General features: G+C 40.6%; 1 protein-coding gene across 3 annotated transcripts in view; it reads left to right on the top strand.

The window, feature by feature from the left end:
• The first annotated feature begins 776 nt into the window (after positions 1-776).
• Positions 777-22567, top strand: part of slc22a21 (solute carrier family 22 member 21) — a 101825-nt gene continuing 80034 nt past the window's right edge. The window contains exons 1-3 of one of the 3 annotated variants that reach the window (XM_060915250.1): positions 777-993; positions 16093-16432; positions 19226-22179. In XM_060915250.1, the coding sequence (XP_060771233.1) occupies positions 914-993; positions 16093-16432; positions 19226-21934 (3129 nt within the window). In that variant the 5' untranslated portion in view covers positions 777-913 and the 3' untranslated portion in view covers positions 21935-22179. Of the gene's footprint in view, positions 994-15503; positions 15644-16092; positions 16433-19225; positions 22180-22567 lie in introns of those variants that run through there. The other 2 variants (XM_060915251.1, XM_060915252.1) reach the window with 2 other exon arrangements.

Raw genomic sequence — 22567 nt, 5'->3', positions numbered from 1 at the left:
CAACTCCATAAGACAAATTTTCTTATGGAGTTGACGTCTGATGGAGTCTTACGGAGTTGACGAAATCTTCAACTTTTCATCATAACGTGTTTTCTTTGCAGGAGCCATCTTGTTTTTCACCAGCTGCTTATGGCCTCCAAAATAAAGTTAGATTAAACTTTTATTTCTGAATAAAATCACATAAACCTTGAATTTTATCGACCATGGTGTTGACACTATGGTTGTGACATAGGTGGTTCTGTAAAAGAAGATAATTTAAGACAAATATGTGAAATATTAACTTACCAGAGCAGAGCCCTCATGGCATGTCCACCACACAGGGAGCAGAAAAGGGGTCCTTAGAATGTGAGTTGGCCACTATAATGCCTGATTTTTTGCGTTTTTAGAAAAATCTTATGGTGTTGACAGAAAGTCCGGACACGATTTCAATCCCGTAAAAAGTACATAAATATATTTTTTAAATGGTTGGTTCCTACGCAGGTTGAATATTCATTTAAAATACATGATCACAGTAGCAATTTTGTTTGTTTTAATGTACTTTAAACAATTATTTAAGTATTGTGAAGTCATGAAACGTGCTTTCGGACATGGGTATTTTTAGGTTCAGGCAGCACACTAGGCTATTTAAAATACAATATATGTGTAAAAAAACATTAATTAACATTTTGTAGTATATATATGTTGTTGTTTTATTGTTTAATCAAGTTATTTGACATTTTCTAAACACATTTTAATCATTACAATGAGTTTTATCTCCCGGACAGGTTTTGTCCCTCATCTCAAGAATCCTTGACATATAAACATAGACGCCGCCTTCTGCGCAGAATCATACGTCATCCTCGCCGCCATATTGGATGTGGCAAAGTGGAGATTCTTCAACCGTCTCTGGTATTCTCAGTAGCCGAGAATAAAGATGCCTCATTCATGTGCTGCGTTTAACTGTACCAACAGGTTTACCGTCCAAACGAGATCACATGGGATTACCTTTCACAGGTGAGACTGGAAAAATACTTTTCATTGTATTTGGTCATTATAATGTAATTTTACGAACAGATTTTCCTGACTTTGTGGCTAATATGAAGTCTCGTGCATAATAGCCGCTCGGTGAAACCTGTCTCCAAACAACGAAGTATTTCCTTCGTAACTACACTGATAACACTGTTTTTGTCAAACATTGGAGGTTTGTATTCATTCTGAAGGTTTATTGTTATTAATATTGAATAAAAAGTAGCTGGGATACATCATTGCTAATTATCATTCAAATTTTAGGTAAATTATTTTAATTTGCATCTTATACGGATTTTATAAGGGAAATACGGATTTTGGAGGTTGGTTATACAGGTTTGATTGACCAAAGGTTGACATGTATGTGTTATGGTTTATGTGCAGACTGCCTTTTTCTTCTTTTTCTTTGTAACCTCTACCCATTGTTTTGTTATTATGCTACTTTGTAAAGATTTAATTAATTAATATTTAATTTATTATGGTTTTCACCTGTTCACGGCTAAAAGGTCACAGCTTCACAGTGCAAAATTGAGAGCCAGCTGCTGTTAAAGCTGAACAGTCACTTCCTGGCGTGAACATGCGTGCGCACACACACACACACACACACAGTGTTATGGTTTATGTGCAGACTGCCTTGAGCTTCTTGTTGTTATTGTTAATACACAGAACTACACACAGTTTATATGTGTGAAATATATATGAAATCTCTGCCTGTTATGACATCCTGATCAATAAACAAAACTTACTCAGCAGTTACTCAGTACTTGAGTAGTTTTTTCACTTAGTACTTTTTACTCTTACTCAAGTAATTAATTGGACGACTACTTTTTACTTGAGTGATATTATTCTAAAGTAACAATACTCTTGAGTACAATTTTTGGCTACGCTACCCACCTCTGCTGTTCATGCAAATTGTCTCTGGAAAAACCTTTTTGTTCTATTCATGGTTATTTCAGTCTCGAGTTGAAGTACTTTCTGTTGTGACATGTCCTGTTCATCATATCCTATGACTAAAGGCTTGAGGTTACTTCCCTGAAAGGACTTTTTATTACAGGTTGGGATGTCTGCCTTTTGTTAGTGAGTTCAGAAAGACAGTACTCTCTCTCATTTCAATATTTTGTGCGACACATGTGCGCGCACACCAGCATTGATTTTCTACAATTATTTTTCTAAGATCATGGTGAAATTATGATATTATACTTCAGAGGTTTTCTGACACTATGCTCCATGAAGGAACATTCTGAGTTTAAATGTTTAGAGGATCCTGTGTGTGTAACATCTTGTGTTTCTTCACCACTAATTGTTTTTATTATCATTACATGGCATTCAGCAGGTGACCTTATCCAGAGTGACGTACAATGTGAGAAAAATCAGGAACACAGTGTTCAACTTCTCGACAAGCAAGTTCTAGTGACAAATGAGAACAAGACAGCGTGTAATATTCTGTTGAAGTACCAATACTCAAACAGCCAAGGAAACAAACCAACCATACATAGTGCAACTAAATATCATGGTTTTATCAATAAAATTATCAATAAATTATCAATTATCAATAAAAATTCAATTTTGTATCACTGCTATGCAGATGATACCCAAATTTATTTTGCTCTATCACCTAATGATTATGCCCCCCTTGAATGTCTCTACCAGTGCATCGATCAAATCAACAGCTGGATGTCACAAAATTTTCTTCAGTTGAACACAGATAAAACAGAAGTAATTCTATTTGGAAAAAAAGATGAAAGACTCAGGATTACCACTATTCTTGACACAAAAGGGATTAAAACTAAAGAAATGGTTAAAAATCTTGGTGTTTTCATTGACAGCGAGCTAAACTTTGACAGTCACATGAAAGCAATCACTAAATCGGCATTTTATCACCTAAAAAACATTTCCAAACTAAGAGGACTTATGTCAAAAAATGATCTGGAAAAACTAATACATGCCTTCATCTCTAGTAGGGTTGATTACTGCAATGGCCTTTTCACAGGCCTGCCAAAAAAGACCATCAAACGACTTCAGCTGGTTCAAAATGCAGCGGCGAGGGTTCTCACACGAACAAAAAGAACAGAGCACATTACTCCAATTCTAAGGTCCCTTCACTGGCTTCCAGTAAGCTACAGAATTGACTTTAAAGCATTGCTGCTGGTGTACAAATCTCTAAATGGCACAGGGCCCAATTACCTCTCTGATATGTTGCAGCGGCCTAACCCAATCAGATCTACCAGATCAAAACAGAAAAATTTACTGGTAAAACCTGTTGTTAAAACAAAGTGTGGTGAAGCAGCTTTTAGCTACTATGCAGTACAGTTATGGAACCAACTGCCAGAGGACATTAAAAATGCTCCTGCTGTTGGCAGCTTCAAATCTAGACTAAAGACCAAGCTGTTCTCAGATGCTTTCTGTTAAATAATTAATATTTTTACATTTTTTATAATCTTTACTTTCTCTGCATGTTTTAAATTTACTTTAATTTTATTCTATTTTATTCTGCTGGTTTCTTTTTCTTTTTCTCCTTTTTTCTTTTTGGCATTTTATTATTTTATTTCTACTATTGTTTAATTCTTATTATTTTCTTTTAATTATTTTAATTAATTGTTTTAGATTAAAAATAAAATTATTTTATGTAATTTTATTTCTCTATTGTTTACTGTTTTTGCTTCTGTAAAGCACATTGAACTGCCATTGTGTATGAAATGTGCTATATAAATAAACTTGCCTTGCCTTGCCTAAATAGAGAACTCGAATGGGGGACCAGGACAGACAGCAGTCTATAAAGGCATTTCGGGTGACAAGCACAAACTTGCCATTAAGCTGCAAAACCCTTAAAATGTAATAAGGTAAGAAATACAAGCAACAAGCAGGTCTGTTTTCTTTTGAAAATAGTCCAAGGTATGTTTTAGACACTGAGAAGCCAAACAGACGTCGGTGTTCAACCACAGAAAAGTCCTTTTACAATGATTTTAATCAGAGCCGCCATTTTGTTTTGGCACAGTTCTCAAGTTGGTCTCTTGTAATCGGGCAAAGCTTTAACAACTGTTAGCGGAAGTTCAGAGGTCAGCATGTTCAAGACCCACTCAGCTTTGAGATTGTCTCATCTCATTATCTGTAGCTGCTTTATCCTGTTCTACAGGGTCGCAGGCAAGCTGGAGCCTATCCCAGCTGACTACGGGCGAAAGGCGGGGTACACCCTGGACAAGTCGCCAGGTCATCACAGGGCTGACACATAGACACAGACAACCATTCACACTCACATTCACACCTACGGTCAATTTAGAGTCGCCAGTTAACCTAACCTGCATGTCTTTGGACTGTGGGGGAAACCGGAGCACCCGGAGGGTACCCACGCGGACAACATGCAAACTCCGCACAGAAAGGCCTTCGCCGGCCACGGGGCTCGAACCCGGACCTTCTTGCTGTGAGGCGACAGCGCTAACCACTACACCACCATGCCGCCCCGCTTTGAGATTGTGAATTCAATAAAGGTGATTTTAAGGTACCTTCTTTCGTGCAAGTGTATGTTTGAGGTTCAGATTTCCATGCCATGTATTCAATAGAGCATCTGTTAAACACCTGTAATGTCATGTCATGTCATGAATTAAGATCAAAAAGAATTTGCAATATCAGTAGACGTTTTATATTTTGGTTCGAGGAATGACATGCGACCTTTGACCTGGATTTTCATGCGGTTACAATGTCGATTGCCTGTTGACATTTATTGGTAAACGACAAAACTAGAAATTAATACAAACAACGATGAATGATTTAACAAAATGTGATCTATGAAAATGCCTAAAGTGGAACAAAAAGATTTTCTGACACAGGTTCAACGATATCAGTTCATTTGCTTACAAACAGAATTACTTCCTCATTTACGTAAACACAGACATCCATATATTTATATAAAAGATATTTTGGACGAAATATAAGTCTATGTAAAAAAAATTTAAATAAAAACTGTTTTGTTAACTTAAATTATTATTATTTTAAAGGCAAGGCAAGTTTATTTATATAGTGCATTTCATACACAGTGGCAGTTCAATGTGCTTTACAGAGGTAAAGGCAAAACAGTAAACAATAGAGAATAAAATTACATAAAATAAATGGGGAAGAAGAAAGAAAAAAATAAGAATTAAACAATAGTAGAAATAAAATAATAAAATGAAGTAAAAGTTCAGTAAAAAAAGCAGAATAAAATAGAATAAAAGTTAAGTAAAGTTTAAAACATGCAAAGACTGTAAAAGTTAAGTAAAGTTTAAAACATGTAAAGATGACAATATTTATCAGTTAGCAGAAAGCATCTGAGAACAGCTTGGTCTTTAGTCTAGATTTGAAGCTGCCAACAGCAGGAGCATTTTTGATGTCCTCTGGGAGTTGGTTCCATAGCTGTACTGCATAGTAGCTAAAAGCTGCTTCACCACACTTTGTTTTAACAACTGGTTTTACCAGTAAATTTTTCTGCTGCGATCTGGTAGATCTGATTGGGTTAGGCCGCTGCAACATATCAGAGAGGTAATTGGGCCCTGTACCATTTAGAGATTTGTACACCAGCAGCAATGCTTTAAAGTCAATTCTGTAGCTTACTGGAAGCCAGTGAAGGGACCTTAGAATTGGAGTAATGTGCTCTGTTCTTTTTGCTCGTGTGAGAACCCTCGCCGCTGCATTTTGAACCAGCTGAAGTCGTTTGATGGTCTTTTTTGGCAGGCCTGTGAAAAGGCCATTGCAGTAATCAACCCTACTAGAGATGAAGGCATGTATTAGTTTTTCCAGATCATTTTTTGACATAAGTCCTCTTAGTTTGGAAATGTTTTTTAGGTGATAAAATGCCGATTTAGTGATTGCTTTCATGTGACTGTCAAAGTTTAGCTCGCTGTCAATGAAAACACCAAGATTTTTAAACATTTCTTTAGTTTTAATCCCTTTTGTGTCAAGAATAGTGGTAATCCTGAGTCTTTCATCTTTTTTTCCAAATAGAATTACTTCTGTTTTATCTGAGTTCAGCTGAAGAAAATTGTGTGACATCCAGCTGTTGATTTGATCGATACACTGGTAGAGACATTCAAGGGGGGCATAATCATTAGGTGATAGAGCAAAATAAATTTGGGTATCATCTGCATAGCAGTGATACAAAATTGAGTTGTTCTTGATAATTTGTCCAAGTGGGAGCATATAAAGGTTGAATAGTAATGGTCCAAGGATCGACCCCTGGGGGACACCACAGGTCAAGGACATTGATGTTGAGGTACAATTTCCCATGGTAACAAAGAAGCTTCTATCTTTTAAGTATGATTTTAACCAAATGATAACTTTACCAGTCAACCCAACCCAGTGTTCAAGTCGATATAGCAGTATGTTGTGATCAACAGTATCAAAAGCTGCACTGAGGAATTATTTATTTTAAATAAATAATTATCTGGATGTCGATAATTGTGGAACGGTGTTGATAACTGTGGACAAAGGTGTCAATACTTGTGGAACGGTGTCATGTGATCTGATACGCTAAGTAATCGGGAATCAACTCATTTTTTTTCCAGTGGAAGTTTGAGTAATTATTCATGCACAATTCACATATTGAAAGTCTTTTCTACTTTTGCAACAGCCAAAAGATCGTTAAGGTGTCGATAACTGTAGCCGCCGCTCTAGTAATAAGCAGTTTACATAAATAGTAGAAGTAGACTGCATTACATTTAGCAGACACTCTTATCCAAAACAATGTTCAACATACCCAGAGCAGCCTGGGGAACAGTTGGGGGTCAGGTGCCTTGCTCAAGGGCACTTCAGCCATTCCTGCTGGTCCAGGGAATCAAACTGGCAACCTTTCGGTCCCAAAACTGCTTCTCAAACCTTTCCTGCATATTTCATTGTCACATTTTCTACAGAAAGATCTATGTAATTTGATGCTGCCAGTTTCTAACTGGGTGGCACGGTGGTGTAGTGGTTAGCGCTGTCGCCTCACAGCAAGAAGGTCCTGGGTTCGAGCCCCCATGGCCGGCGAGGGCCTTTCTGTGCGGAGTTTGCATGTTCTCCCCGTGTCCGCGTGGGTTTCCTCCAGGTGCTCCGGTTTCCCCCACAGTCCAAAGACATGCAGGTTAGGTTAACTGGTGACACTAAATTGACCGTAGGTGTGAATGTGAGTGTGAATGGTTGTCTGTGTCTATGTGTCAGCCCTGTGATGACCTGGCGACTTGTCCAGGGTGTACCCCGCCTTTCGCCCATAGTCAGCTGGGATAGGCTCCAGCTTGCCTGCGACCCTGTAGAAGGATAAAGCGGCTAGAGATGATGAGATGAGTTTCTAACTGTGATCTAGAAAGGGCATGTTACATCAAGACAGAATTCAGGAGTGAGTCAGCTGTCTCACCAACTACTTGTTAATCTTGCAAGACATCACATTAACAAGTTCATTGATGCAGACTGCGATGAGGTTGCTCCTTGGTTTTCATGTTGCTTGCTTAGTAGTGTTGCAGAGTCAGGGTCCTTCCAGAACAGGTTGATTTATACAGACATCATGTGACAGATCATGTGACGCTTTGATTGCACACAGGTGGATCTTAATCAACTAATTATGTGACTTATGAAGTGAATTGGCTGGACCAGCTCTTATTTAGGCGTTTCATACGAAAGGGGGTGAATACCTATGCACACTCTAGATCTGTTTTTTTTTCATCTTAATTATTGTTTGTGTCACAATAAAACAACAATTTGCCCCTTTAAAGTGGTAGGCATGTTGTGTAAATGAAATGGTGCTCATCCTCCAATAATCCATTTTAATTCTATCAAGGGGATGAATACTTGCAAGACACTGGACAAGCAAGACACTGTATGTTGAATACTAAGAACAATCAATGGGTGTTTTTAATTATTCAATTTTTTTCCCTTATCTGCATCAAGCAATCTGGAAAACCAAATTTGAAATACCCACAACTTTACATAACACAACCCATTTCCTGGTTGCTTATATAAAAAAAAAATTCAGCCCATGTTGACAATTTCCTCACTTTGACCAGTTCCCTGAAACAACAGTATTTCCTCACCACACAAAATTTATGATCGTGAACGCTGTGGTATGAATTCTACAAGGTACTGGAAACCTTCCTTTGAGATTCTGGGCCATGTCGACATGCTTGCATCATCAGCTGCATATCCATGCTGCCGACATCCCATTCTACCATACCCCTTATTCAGATTGCGTGAGTGGGAAGGCCAGTGAAGTACACTGGACTCATTGTCATGTTTATGGAACCAGTTTGAGACGAGTTGTGCTTTGTGACATGGTGCAGTATAAGAATTAGTGGGCTAAAAGGGATACATGTAGTCAGCAACAATACTCAGATAAGCTGTGACACAGCTCGATTGTTATTAAAGGGAACAAAGTGTGCCAAGAAAACATTCCCTGCATCACCAACACTAGCCTGAACTGATTTTACCAAGCGAGCTGGGTTCCAAATCGGTACCATCTTCATGTTGCAGCACAAATCTTGATTCGTCAGACTGGACGATGTTTTTCCAATCCTCGGCTGGACAGCTTGGGTCTGCCTGTGTTCACTGTAAACCCAGATTCCTGTTCTGGGCAGATAGAAGTGGAACCTAATGAGGTTTTCTGCTGTTGTTGTGATTATAGGTGTTGAGAATTCTGAGCTGCTTTTCTGTTTCACCGTGGTTGTAAAGATGTTCTCTGATGAGTTTAATGATTATTTCTTGAAGTTGAGTGATTACATAATGAGAAACAGCCAGATAGAATCTCATTACACCGTATAAAAGAACATTATTTGTGCTTACAAAATAATATAGTCTGTCTGACCCATATTAAAAATATATATACTGTATACAACCCCGATTCCGAAAAAGTTGGGACAAAGTACAAATTGTAAATAAAAACGGAATGCAATGATGTGGAAGTTTAAAAATTCCATATTTTATTCAGAATAGAACATAGATGACATATCAAATGTTTAAACTGAGAAAACGTATCATTTAAAGAGAAAAATTAGGTGATTTTAAATTTCATGACGACAACACATCTCAAAAAAGTTGGGACAAGGCCATGTTTCCCACTGTGAGACATCCCCTTTTCTCTTTACAACAGTCTGTAAACGTCTGGGGACTGACGAGACAAGTTGCTCAAGTTTAGGGATAGGAATGTTAACCCATTCTTGTCTAATGTAGGATTCTAGTTGCTCAACTGTCTTAGGTCTTTTTTGTCATATCTTCCGTTTTATGATGCACCAAATGTTTTCTATGGGTGAAAGATCTGGACTGCAGGCTGGCCAGTTCAGTACCCGGACCCTTCTTCTACGCAGCCATGATGATGTAATTGATGCAGTATGTGGTTTGGCATTGTCTCATCTCATCTCATCTCATCTCATCTCATCTCATCTCATCTCATTATCTCTAGCCGCTTTATCCTTCTACAGGGTCGCAGGCAAGCTGGAGCCTATCCCAGCTGACTACGGGCGAAAGGCGGGGTACACCCTGGACAAGTCGCCAGGTCATCACAGGGCTGACACATAGACACAGACAACCATTCACACTCACATTCACACCTACGGTCAATTTAGAGTCACCAGTTAACCTAACCTGCATGTCTTTGGACTGTGGGGGAAACCGGAGCACCCGGAGGAAACCCACGCGGACACGGGGAGAACATGCAAACTCCACACAGAAAGGCCCTCGCCAGCCCCGGGGCTCGAACCCAGGACCTTCTTGCTGTGAGGCGACAGCGCTAACCACTACACCACCGTGCCGCCCGGTTTGGCATTGTCATGTTGGAAAATGCAAGGTCTTCCCTGAAAGAGACGTCGTCTGGATGGGAGCATATGTTGCTCTAGAACCTGGATATACCTTTCAGCATTGATGGTGTCTTTCCAGATGTGTAAGCTGCCCATGCCACACGCACTAATGCAACCCCATACCATCAGAGATGCAGGCTTCTGAACTGAGCGCTGATAACAACTTGGGTCGTCCTTCTCCTCTTTAGTCCGAATGACACGGCGTCCCTGATTTCCATAAAGAACTTCAAATTTTGATTCGTCTGACCACAGAACAGTTTTCCACTTTGCCACAGTCCATTTTAAATGAGCCTTGGCCCAGAGAAGACGTCTGCGCTTCTGGATCGTGTTTAGATACGGCTTCTTCTTTGAACTATAGAGTTTTAGCTGGCAACGGCGGATGGCACGGTGAATTGTGTTCACAGATAATGTTCTCTGGAAATATTCCTGAGCCCATTTTGTGATTTCCAATACAGAAGCATGCCTGTATGTGATGCAGTGCCGTCTAAGGGCCCGAAGATCACGGGCACCCAGTATGGTTTTCCAGCCTTGACCCTTACGCACAGAGATTCTTCCAGATTCTCTGAATCTTTTGACGATATTATGCACTGTAGATGATGATATGTTCAAACTCTTTGCAATTTTACACTGTCGAACTCCTTTCTGATATTGCTCCACTATTTGTCGGTGCAGAATTAGGGGGATTGGCGATCCTCTTCCCATCTTTACTTCTGAGAGCCTCTGCCACTCCAAGATGCTCTTTTTATACCCAGTCATGTTAATGACCTATTGCCAATTGACCTAATGAGTTGCAATTTGGTCCTCCAGCTGTTCCTTTTTTGTACCTTTAACTTTTCCAGCCTCTTATTGCCCCTGTCCCAACTTTTTTGAGATGTGTTGCTGTCATGAAATTTCAAATGAGCCAACATTTGGCATGAAATTTCAAAATGTCTCACTTTGGACATTTGATATGTTGTCTATGTTCTATTGTGAATACAGTATCAGTTTTTGAGATTTGTAAATTATTGCATTCTGTTTTTATTTACAATTTGTACTTTGTCCCAACTTTTTTGGAATCGGGGTTGTACTATAAATTAGAATTTTGATCATAAGTAACCTTAAAGCAGAAGCAAGTAAAATGATAAATGTTCATTTTAGTTCTTTATCATTTTGCTCACTACAACACTAACATTAGAATATTTTCGTAAATATATTGAACAGTAGTTTCTCGTATATCGCAATCTATTTCTAATATATAGCCATGTCTCGATCCAAAGTCTTTCCCTCACTGTGTTGCACCAGGACTCATAAGTCACTTTTATGTCACATAGTCTAGGAATTTTAGTTAATAATTTGCTTTTAGGATATCACTGAACAGGAGCGGCGTCAGGATCATTTTCATTGTAGGTATAACTCTGAGGTGAAGGAGAAGGTTCATTAGCAGTCAGACAGCCAGAGCTTGATGGATTGGGGGAGGAGGTGTAGGGGTATGGGTGTGTGCGTGTGGAAATATGCTAAATATAAAATAACTACGATCTGTACAATTACATTAAAAAGTGTGACACGGTTAAGCACTTTGTGTGGATGCCAGACAGTGGTGGTATTCAGGATTTGTCACCATGTCACAATTATTTCAGAATGACACTTCATAATGTCTCATTTATTTCACAGTAATATTTATTCCATAATAACACTTCATAATCTCACATTTATTTCACAATAATATTTATTTCATAATGACACTTCATAAGCTCATATTTATTTCACAGTGACACTTCATAATGTCACATTTATTTCACAATAATATTTCATAGTGACAGTTCATAATCTCACATTTATTTCACAGTATTTATTTCATAATGCCACTTCATAATTTCACATTTATTTCATAATGCCACTTCATAATTTCACATTTATTTCATAATGACACTTCATAATCTCAAATTTATTTCACAATGATGTTTTTCAAAATGTCAATTATTTCATAATTTTCATAATGACATTTCATAATGCCACTTTTATTTCATGATATTCATTTCATAATGACACTTCACAATGTCACATTTATTTCATAATGACGCTTCATAATGTCACACTTCTTTCATAATGTCACACTTATTTCATAATGACACTTCATAATGTCATGTTTATTTCATAGGGACATTAATGACACTTTTTTGACGGGTTCGCATTTATTTCATAATGATGCTTCATAATGTCAATTATTTCATCATGATATTTATTTCTTAATGATCCTTCATAAATGTCAGTAAGTTCATAGAAACATATTTCACAATGTCACAATTATTTCATAATGTCACATTTATTTCAAAGTGACATTTAATCCATGACACTTTTTTATGAGGTCACATTTATTTCATCATGACATCATTACACTTCATAATGTTACACTTTTATTTTATTTATAGCCGTATGATTTTAGCATTTTATAGAATTAACAATAGAGAATCTTTGCATACGTCATAGATTTAATTCAGCACCATTGTAATTGTCATGTCAACATTATTTTAATTGAAAACTCAGACCTGATATACAAAAGTCTTTATGCATGTAGAAAACCAAAGTAAAAAGTAAGTATTAGTGCTCAACACGGGTCTAGAATAGTGTGATTTAACACATGGCACTAGTTTGTTTTGCGGAGACAGATGGACGGGGAAATTTGTCCATTAGTTTCAATTAATGGGAAGGAAAGGGGCATTTTTGAATTTCTCTCATGACCTCATTAGTAAATCAAGCAACTGCAAGTGTGATCATGACTCCTAGTTAGGGAAACACTGGTGTAATGATACTGGTAGAAACTGGGCTGTGCGTATATACAGTGGTTTACGGTAAGCAACAAACACACATCTGTCTGAGTTAAAATGTACACACTGTGGAAGTGACACTAATGGACTCTTTTCTTATTTATTATTACAAGTGACATGTTTTCTTATATTTAGGAAAACTTATGGTCCTCTAATTTACCGTAATGTACAGTATAAAATGTATCAGTGGTAATCCATTAGGTAATCTTACTTTGCAGTAAATATTGACAGGGTATGTCTTTGCACTATTCCGCACTACCTCACCTTAACAGCTATTAGTTTACTGTTTATACGGCTTATTTCATGTTTACCTGCTATACCTCAAGTGCCCTTGACTGTTTATTTGCTCCAATTTATATACACTGCCGTTCAAAAGTTTGGGGTCACCCAGACAATTTTGTGTTTTCCATGAAAAGTCACACTTTTATTTACCACCATAAGTTGTAAAATGAATAGAAAATATAGTCAAGACATTTTTCTGGCCATTTTGAGCATTTAATCGACTCCACAAATGTGACGCTCCAGAAACTCAATCTGCTCAAAGGAAGGTCAGTTTTATAGCTTCTCTAAAGAGCTCAACTGTTTTCAGCTGTGCTAACATGATTGTACAAGGGTTTTCTAATCATCCATTAGCCTTCTGAGGCAATGAGCAAACACATTGTACCATTAGAACACTGGAGTGAGAGTTGCTGGAAATGGGCCTCTATACACCTATGGAGATATTGCACCAAAAACCAGACATTTGCAGCTAGAATAGTCATTTACCACATTAGCAATGTATAGAGTGGATTTCTGATTAGTTTAAAGTGATCTTCATTGAAAAGAACAGTGCTTTTCTTTCAAAAATAAGCACATTTCAAAGTGACCCCAAACTTTTGAATGGTAGTGTATATATAGATCATCTCATCTCATTATCTGTAGCCGCTTTATCCTGTTCTACAGGGTCGCAGGCAAGCTGGAGCCTATCCCAGCTGACTACGGGCGAAAGGCGGGGTACACCCTGGACAAGTCGCCAGGTCATCACAGGGCTGACACATAGACACAGACAACCATTCACACTCACATTCACACCTACGGTCAATTTAGAGTCACCAGTTAACCTAACCTGCATGTCTTTGGACTGTGGGGGAAACCGGAGCACCCGGAGGAAACCCACGCGGACACGGGGAGAACATGCAAACTCCACACAGAAAGGCCCTCGCCGGCCACGGGGCTCGAACCCGGACCTTCTTGCTGTGAGGCGACAGCGCTAACCACTACACCACCGTGCCGCCCATATATGAGTGTTTAGTCTATGTCTAGTTCTTATCTAGAGTGTTCATACTGTTTATATTATTTATTTCAATTATTCTATTTTTATTTATTGCATTGCCTGTTTGCACCGTGGGTCAGAGAAGACTGAAATTTCATCTGTGCTGTATGTCGAGCATGTATAGCATATTTGACAATAAAGTTGACTTGACTTTGCTAGAAACAGAAGCGTGTGTGTACACTTGTATTTGCTACATATTGAAGACCGGAATACATTTTTTTACCATGACATTTTTGGAAAGTTGGGACGTTTTGGCTGGTCCTCACTTTTTCAAAGGCTGTTTGAGGGTTTAGAAGGAGCTAGGGCAGGCCTATTCAAATAGCGGCCCGGGGGCAAAATTGGCCCGATTGAAATTTAATCCGGCCCGCGGCAGATTTTTTAAAACAAAACAAAAAACATATCTACATATCTGCCGCGGTGCACAGTTTTCTCTACCGCTCTGGCACAGACCAGAATACAGGTCGTCTCCATGGTGACAAACACTCATTCTCGCCGATTCTCGCGATGTGACACTCCATGCAGCTATAGCAGTGGCAACATGGCGCTGTCCAAGCAACATCGCAAAGTTGACAGAGAAAACCGTAAATTTCAAAGCGAATGGACTGAAAAGTACTTATTTACTTTGCCAACTACGGCAAGCGATAGACCTGCGTGTTTATTGTGCAACGAATCTGTAGCTGTGGCCAAAGAGTACAACGTGAAGAGACATTTTACAACAAAACATGCTTCATTTTCTGAGCAATACCGAGAGGGCTCCGAGGAGAGACGAAGGAGAATAGACAGACTGGTAACTTCTTTTGAACAAAGTCAGCGTGCAATTGGTGGCTTTTGCACAGAACAAGAGAGAGCTTTTATTGCATCTCTACGAATGGCGTGGATACTGACAAGAAAAAAAAAAAGACCCTTCACCGAGTCAGAGACTATTAAAGACTGCATGCTGGCGGTTGTTGACAAAATGATTGTTGACCAAAAATGTCTTCATTTATTAAAAAATGTAACATTTTTCATTATTCTTTTCCTTTATTATGAAATATCTCATCTCATCTCATTATCTCTAGCCGCTTTATCCTTCTACAGGGTCGCAGGCAAGCTGGAGCCTATCCCAGCTGACTATGGGCGAGAGGCGGGGTACACCCTCGACAAGTCGCCAGGTCATCACAGGGCTGACACATAGACACAGACAACCATTCACACTCACATTCACACCTACGCTCAATTTAGAGTCACCAGTTAACCTAACCTGCATGTCTTTGGACTGTGGGGGAAACCGGAGCACCCGGAGGAAACCCACGCGGACACGGGGAGAACATGCAAACTCCGCACAGAAAGGCCCTCGCCGGCCACGGGGCTTGAACCCGGACCTTCTTGCTGTGAGGCGACAGCGCTAACCACTACACCACCGTGCCGCCCTTATTATGAAATATAATGTACCTTATTTTATTTCATATATTATGTACCTTAGTATAGTATATTTTAATTGCCTTTAGCTGATATCAATTTTATGTTAATTGTCTGTCTGGCCCTCACAAAATTTGTAATTTTCTAGTTTGGCCCGCCTGCAAATGTACTTGAATAGCCCTGAGCTAGGGGATGTAGGATGTGTGTGTGTGTGTGTATATACGGTGTTTTACGGTAACCACCAGGCTGTTGGGGTTTGAAGCCTCCTTCTACTGGTCCAGTTAAAATATAAACACAACGGAAGTTCATGTGCACACTACGTTTTCTTATTAATGACAGTAAGTAACAAGATTTTTTTTGTTCTCCCCTGTCTAGAATTGAATTGAATTGAATTGAATACAATGGCTGTTTATCTATTTTTATGTACCGTAAATACATTACCAAACTTAACCTTTCTATAATGGACTTTAGAGCAGCCAGATAGAATAAACAGCAGTGAATGAATGGTGAGATGTTTACTCTGCTGTTCTTTACTATAACACTAAAGGAGGAGGATTTTTTTTTTCTCAGAAATAAAGCTAAATAAACAAAAAGAAATAAAATGTAGTCCAGGGGAAGGATGTTATCCTTTATAATAATACAGTAGTAGTATTTCCTGAATCATGTTGTTAATAGAGCGGGATAAAGCGGCTAGAGATTATGAGATGATGATAATAATAATAATAATAATGATAATAATAATCCGCACCTGTATCAGTGACTCATTGTGACTGGCGCTCCCGTGCAGTTTCCAGCTGTGCGCTGCGGCTGTTCTCGCGCTCATGGCGGCCCCGGGTTATGAAGACCTGACGGCGTTCCTGGGGGACCGGGGCCCGTTCCAGCTCACCGTGTTCCTCCTGCTCAGCCTCAGCATTGTGCCGAACGGGTACACGGGCATGGCCATGGTCTTCCTCGCGGACACACCGGACTTCCGCTGCAGGTCGGCGAACGCGAGCCACGCAGGAGTGAAGATCGGCGCGCGCGACACCGGCAGCGGGTGCGAGCAGCGCGTGAACGGCAGCAGCGAGCCGTGTGTGAGCGGGTGGGAGTACAGCAGCGCGCGCTACCGCAGCACTGTCGTCACTGAGGTAACACACACACTATCATACACACACACACACACACACACACACTAAAAAAAAAATTAAACAGTGATGTGTATTATTATTATTATTAGGCGGCACGGTGGTGTAGTGGTTAGCGCTGTCGCCTCACAGCAAGAAGGTCCGGGTTCGAGCCCCGGGGCCGGCGAGGGCCTTTCTGTGCGGAGTTTGCATGTTCTCCCCGTGTCCGCGTGGGTTTCCTCCGGGTGCTCCGGTTTCCCCCACAGTCCAAGGACATGCAGGTTAGGTTAACTGGTGACTCTAAATTGACCGTAGGTGTGAATGTGAGTGTGAATGGTTGTCTGTGTCTATGTGTCAGCCCTGTGATGACCTGGCGACTTGTCCAGGGTGTACCCCGCCTTTCGCCCGTAGTCAGCTGGGATAGGCTCCAGCTCGCCTGCGACCCTGTAGAACAGGATAAAGCGGCTAGAGATGATATGTGTAATTATTATTATTATTCCTGAATATCTCATCTCATCTCATCTCATTATCTCTAGCCGCTTTATCCTTCTACAGGGTCGCAGGCGAGCTGGAGTCTATCCCAGCTGACTATGGGCGAAAGGCGGGGTACACCCTGGACAAGTCGCCAGGTCATCACAGGGCTGACACATAGACACAGACAACCATTCACACTCACATTCACACCTACGGTCAATTTAGAGTCACCAGTTAACCTAACCTGCATGTCTTTGGACTGTGGGGGAAACCGGAGCACCCGGAGGAAACCCATGCGGACACGGGGAGAACATGCAAACTCCGCACAGAAAGGCCCTCGCCGGCCACGGGGCTCGAACCCAGGACCTTCTTGCTGTGAGGCGACAGCGGTAACCACTACACCACCGTGCCGCCTATTCCTGAATATTTTACTTGGTATTATTTTGGTCATGAAAAGGAGACAAGGTCAATCTCACACACACACACACACACACACACTATCTCTCCATATACACACACATGCACACACACACACAACTTTTTTTGGAGTCACTGCTTTATAAAAATTATTACATAAAAATTAAACAGTTATTATTATTATTATTCCTGAATATTTTACTTGGTATTATTTTGGTCATGAAAAGGAGACAAGGTCAATCTCACACACACACACACACACACACACACACACACACACACACACACACACACACACACACTATCTCTCCATATACACACACACGCACGCACACACACACACAACTTTTTTTGGAGTCACTGCTTTATAAAAATTATTACATAAAAATTAAACAGTTATTATTATTATTATTATTATTATTCCTGAATATTTTACTTGGTATTATTTTGGTCATGAAAAGGAGACAAGGTCAATCTCACACACACACACACACACACACACACGCACGCACACAACTTTTTTTGGAGTCACTGCTTTATAAAAATTATTACATAAAAATTAAAGTTATTATTATTATTATTCCTGAATATTTAGTATTATTTTGGTCATGAAAAGGAGACAAGGTAAATCTCTCACGCACGCACGCACACACACACACACACACACACACACTATCTCTCCATACACAACTTTTTTTGGAGTCACTGCTTTATAAAAATTATTACATAAAAATTAAACATTTATTATTATTATTCCTGAATATTTTATTTAGTATTCTTTTGGTCATGAAAAGGAGACAAGGTCAATCTCACACACACACACACACACACACACACACACACACACACACACACACACACAACTTTTTTGGAGTGACTGCTTTATAAAAATTATTACATAAAAATTAAACAGTTATTATTATTATTCCTGAATATTTTATTTAGTATTATTTTGGACAAGGTCAAACACACACAGTTACTTTTTGGGACACTGCTTTACAAAAGGGAAAACTGAAAATTAACAGATTATTATTATTATTATTACCTCCACCAAGGAGGTTACGTTTTCGGTAGCGTTGGTTTGTTTGTTTGTTTGTTGGTTTGTCTTTTAGCAACATTACGGAAAAAAGTTATGAACGGATTGCTCTGAAATTTTTTCCAGAGGTTTGGTTCTAATGGGTTGTTATCGCCGGGGTGGCTGTACTGGGCATTTGTCCTACCAGCTTACAAAATGCCCCAATGGCTCAGCGCAAAATACAGCCTCTGACAACCAAGTCCGCCTCCTGGCCTTCACGTGGCAGAACTGTTCGGAACCAACAGGAGGATGGGCGAAAGGCGGGTCGCTGGCGCCTTAAAACCAGTTCTCCCCATCCCTGTCTTAGCAATCCCTTGGCACCCAGCTTCCTAGTTGCTGTGAATACTAGGTTGGTGTTAGGAAGGGCATCCAACCGTAAAAACCTGCTTCATTTGTTAATCATGGTAGTAGTTTCACAGAGTATTAGTGTAAACGGGGCTCCTAGTGTTAGGAGTGTCGTTAACGGTAGGGATGGTGTTAGATGTGGGCACCACCAGATCGACATCAAGCGGCCACGTCAAAATTTGCGTATATCAACTTTGAATGTTGGTACAATGAGAGGAAGAAGTGGAGAAGTGGTAGAAACTGTATCTAGGAGAAAGATTGATATATGTTGTTTGCAAGAGACAAGGTGGAGAGGTTCTTCTGCACGTATGATTGCTGGTAAAGACACCAGATATAAGTTCTTTTGGTCTGGCAACGAAAATGGTACAGGTGGTGTAGGTATCCTACTTGCGTAAAAGTGGGTGGAGCATGTCCTGGAGGTTAGAAGGGTCTCTGATCATATCTGTGCCATTAAGGTCAATGTCGATTCTACCATCCTGACCGTTTTTTCCATATATGCCCCCCAGGTAGGACTAGACGATGGGGTTAAGGACTCTTTCTACGATGAGCTGTTTTGTGAAGTTTCGAAGATTGCCGAATCTGAGACCTTGTTCCTTTGTGGGGATTTTAATGGCCACATTGGATGTAAGTCTGAAGGATATGAAGGTGTTCATGGCGGTTTTGGTTATGGTGAGCGTAACCCAGAGGGAGTGAGGATTCTTGATTTTGCAGTGGCAAACGATTTGGTAATTAACAACTCCCTGTTTCAGAAGAGGGCAAGCCATCTGATTACATATCAGTCTGGTGTTTCCTCAACACAGGTAGATTATATTCTGACTAGAAGATGCAACTTTAAGCATGTCATCAATACTAAAGTTGTCCCAAATGAAGAATGTGCCCTGCAGCATAAGCTCCTACTATGTGATATTTCCTTGAAGTTTAGCAAGAAAAAGAGGCATGTTTTTACCCCTAAGCTTCGTGTTTGGAAGCTGAGAGATCATAGTGTAAGGAATGATTTCCTTAATGGGGTAAGGGCAGAGTTAGATGGCTTGTCCATGGCAACAGTAGAAGACACTTGGCAGTCCTTAAAAGGTAGCCTCCTATCTGTAGGTGAAAAGACCTGTGGCTACTCTAAGAAAGGAAATTGGAGGAAACAGACGTGGTGGTGGGATGACACTGTTAGTGCTGCGATTGAGGAGAAAAGGCGTCTTTATAAAGCTTGGAAGAGGGGTGGTAGCAAACAAGACTATCTAAGTGCTAAACACACCGCAAAGAAAACAGTCCATGCAGCCAAGAAAAGAGCAGAGGCAGTTAAATTTGCAAGTGTTGTGAAAGATAATATGGATATTTTCAAAATCGCCAAGCAAATTAAGAGGGAGAGCAGGGATGTTGTGGGTGAGTGCTGTGTTAGGGACGATCAAGGGCACATCTCACTCACTGATGATGCAAAGAAGAAGGCTTGGAAAGAGCATTATAGCCATCTATTAAATGTGGAGTTTCCATGGTCCCGTGAAGATCTCACACCTGCCTATCCTGTTGAGGGCCCGCCAATTCTGGTAACATCTGAAATGGTGGCTAATGCCTTATGCAAAATGAAGCTGGGCAAAGCTCCTGGCCCATCCGGTATAGTGGCAGAAATGGTTAAGGCGTCTGAAGAGGTTAGCATCCCTGTGTTGTGCAGCCTAGCAAACGCGATCATAGCTGAGAAAAAGATCCCAGTAGACTGGGATATGAGTTATATCATCAATCTGTACAAAGGCAAGGGTGACGCGCTCGATAGAGGAAACTACAGGGGTCTAAAGTTGACGGAGCACTGCCTGAAAGTAGTTGAGAGAGTGGTAGAGAATATTGCCCGCGAGCTAGTGTCCATCAATGAGATGCAATTTGGTTTCATGCCTGGGCGGAGCACAACCGATGCAATTTTTATTGTCCGCCAGTTGCAAGAGAAATATCTAGCCAAAGAAAAGAACTTGTACTTTGCCTTCATAGATCTAGAGAAGGCTTTTGATCGCGTCCCTCGGGATGTCCTTTGGTGGGCAATGCGTCGTCTGGGTCTTCCAGAGTGTCTTGTCAGCACAGTACAGGCTATGTACTCCAATGCCTCGAGTAGGGTCTGTGTCAGTAACTCAGTAAGTGACAGCTTCAAGGTCCAAGAAGGAGTTCATCAGGGCTCCGTGTTGAGCCCATTTCTCTTCATCGTAGTTCTGGAAGCCCTCTCACGAGAATTTCGTACTGGTTGCCCTTGGGAGCTTCTGTATGCTGACGACTTAGTCATCTCCTCAGACTCGCTGGAAGAACTCCTAGAGAGACTGCGCCTGTGGAAAATTGGTCTGGAGTCCAAGGGTTTACGTGTAAACATGAGTAAGACAAAAATCCTGATGTCCGGTCCAAACTTGAACTCTCTGAAGGACTCAGGAAAGCACCCTTGTGCTGTTTGCAGGAAGGGTGTAGGAAGTAATTCTATCTTTTGCAACGGATGCTCCCACTGGGTCCATAAAAAATGCAGCAACATATCTGGCAGACTAACACCGGATCCCTTGTTCAGATGTAGCAGATGTCGGGGTACAGCTCGCCCAATCGATGGCAGACCGTGTGATTATGTTATGGTGAACGAGCAACACCTTGAAGTAGTAGATTCCTTCCGCTATCTTGGCGATACCATCTGTGCTGGTGGTGGCTGTGAAGCTGCCATAATAGCAAGAGTAAGAGCTGCTTGGGGAAAGTTCAGGGAGCTGCTCCCTTTGCTGACATGCAAGAGTTTATCGCTCAGAACAAGGGGTAGAGTCTATGGTAGCTGTGTCAGGGGTGCCCTGCTCTACGCAAGTGAGTGCTGGGCCCCTAAAAAGGTTGACCTGTCAAGACTTGAAAGGAATGAGCGGGCTATGTTGAGGTGGATGTGTGGCCTGAACCCCAATGATGAAACCAGCCCAAGTATCTGGGACAAACTTGAAATTGTCCCCCTTGAAGCCGCACTTCGCCATGGACGGCTTCGGTGGTTTGGCCACACCAAAAGAGCATCTGACCCAATATCAGACATTGAGAAGTTGGAGGTCGCTGGCACCAGGAGGAGAGGCAGACCCAGGAAGACGTGGGCCAAGGTGGTCGCTGACGACCTGAAGACATTCCATCTGTCCCCGGAAGTGGCCACTGACCGGGTTGCCTGGAAGAAGGCTGTGAATACTCACATGCAACGTCATACCCGCCCCCAGGTGGAACATAATGACGTAAACGGATAGTGAGTGAGTGAGTGAGTGAGTGGGCACAAGTAACAATCCATTAAATTTTGGCGGTGATCCGGATCACCTTCTGGATCCCGGAATTTTTTTAAAGAATTCTTGGCAGAGGTCTGCACTCTCCAAGTGCTTTTCTAGTTGTTATTATTATTATTATTATTATTATTATTATTATTATTAATTTAAGGATATGTGATTTGTTTAAGGTTATTTATTTATTTTTAAACCTGAATATTTTGCTTAGTATTATTTTGGTCATTAATGGGGACAAGGTCAAACACACACACACACACACACACACACACACCTGAGGTTGCGCAGATTTCATAACTTATCAACAATGGTAACAATTTTAGAACACAGAGCCAACAAGACTGTTGGCTCTTATAATACTGATCATATTCATTCAACCAATCTACAGTCACCACTCTGTGGTTGTATGCTTGCACCAATTCCCTCAAGGCGTTCCTGTTCTATCATGTTCACAAGAACTTGTCAAAGTGAATGTGACTGTTGACCACAAAAATCTAATCAGTTCCTCTTTGAGTCCAATTAACCCTTGTGTTGTCCTCATATTCTGTATACACTCCTTGTCTTCCAGGTCAAAATGACCTGCCTTCACTAAACTCCCAAAAT

The sequence above is a fragment of the Neoarius graeffei genome, chromosome 2 (assembly GCF_027579695.1).
Source record: "Neoarius graeffei isolate fNeoGra1 chromosome 2, fNeoGra1.pri, whole genome shotgun sequence".
Taxonomy (NCBI): domain Eukaryota; kingdom Metazoa; phylum Chordata; class Actinopteri; order Siluriformes; family Ariidae; genus Neoarius; species Neoarius graeffei.
The sequence above is the reverse complement of the archived record's forward strand: the minus strand, read 5'-3'. Positions and strand labels throughout refer to the sequence as shown.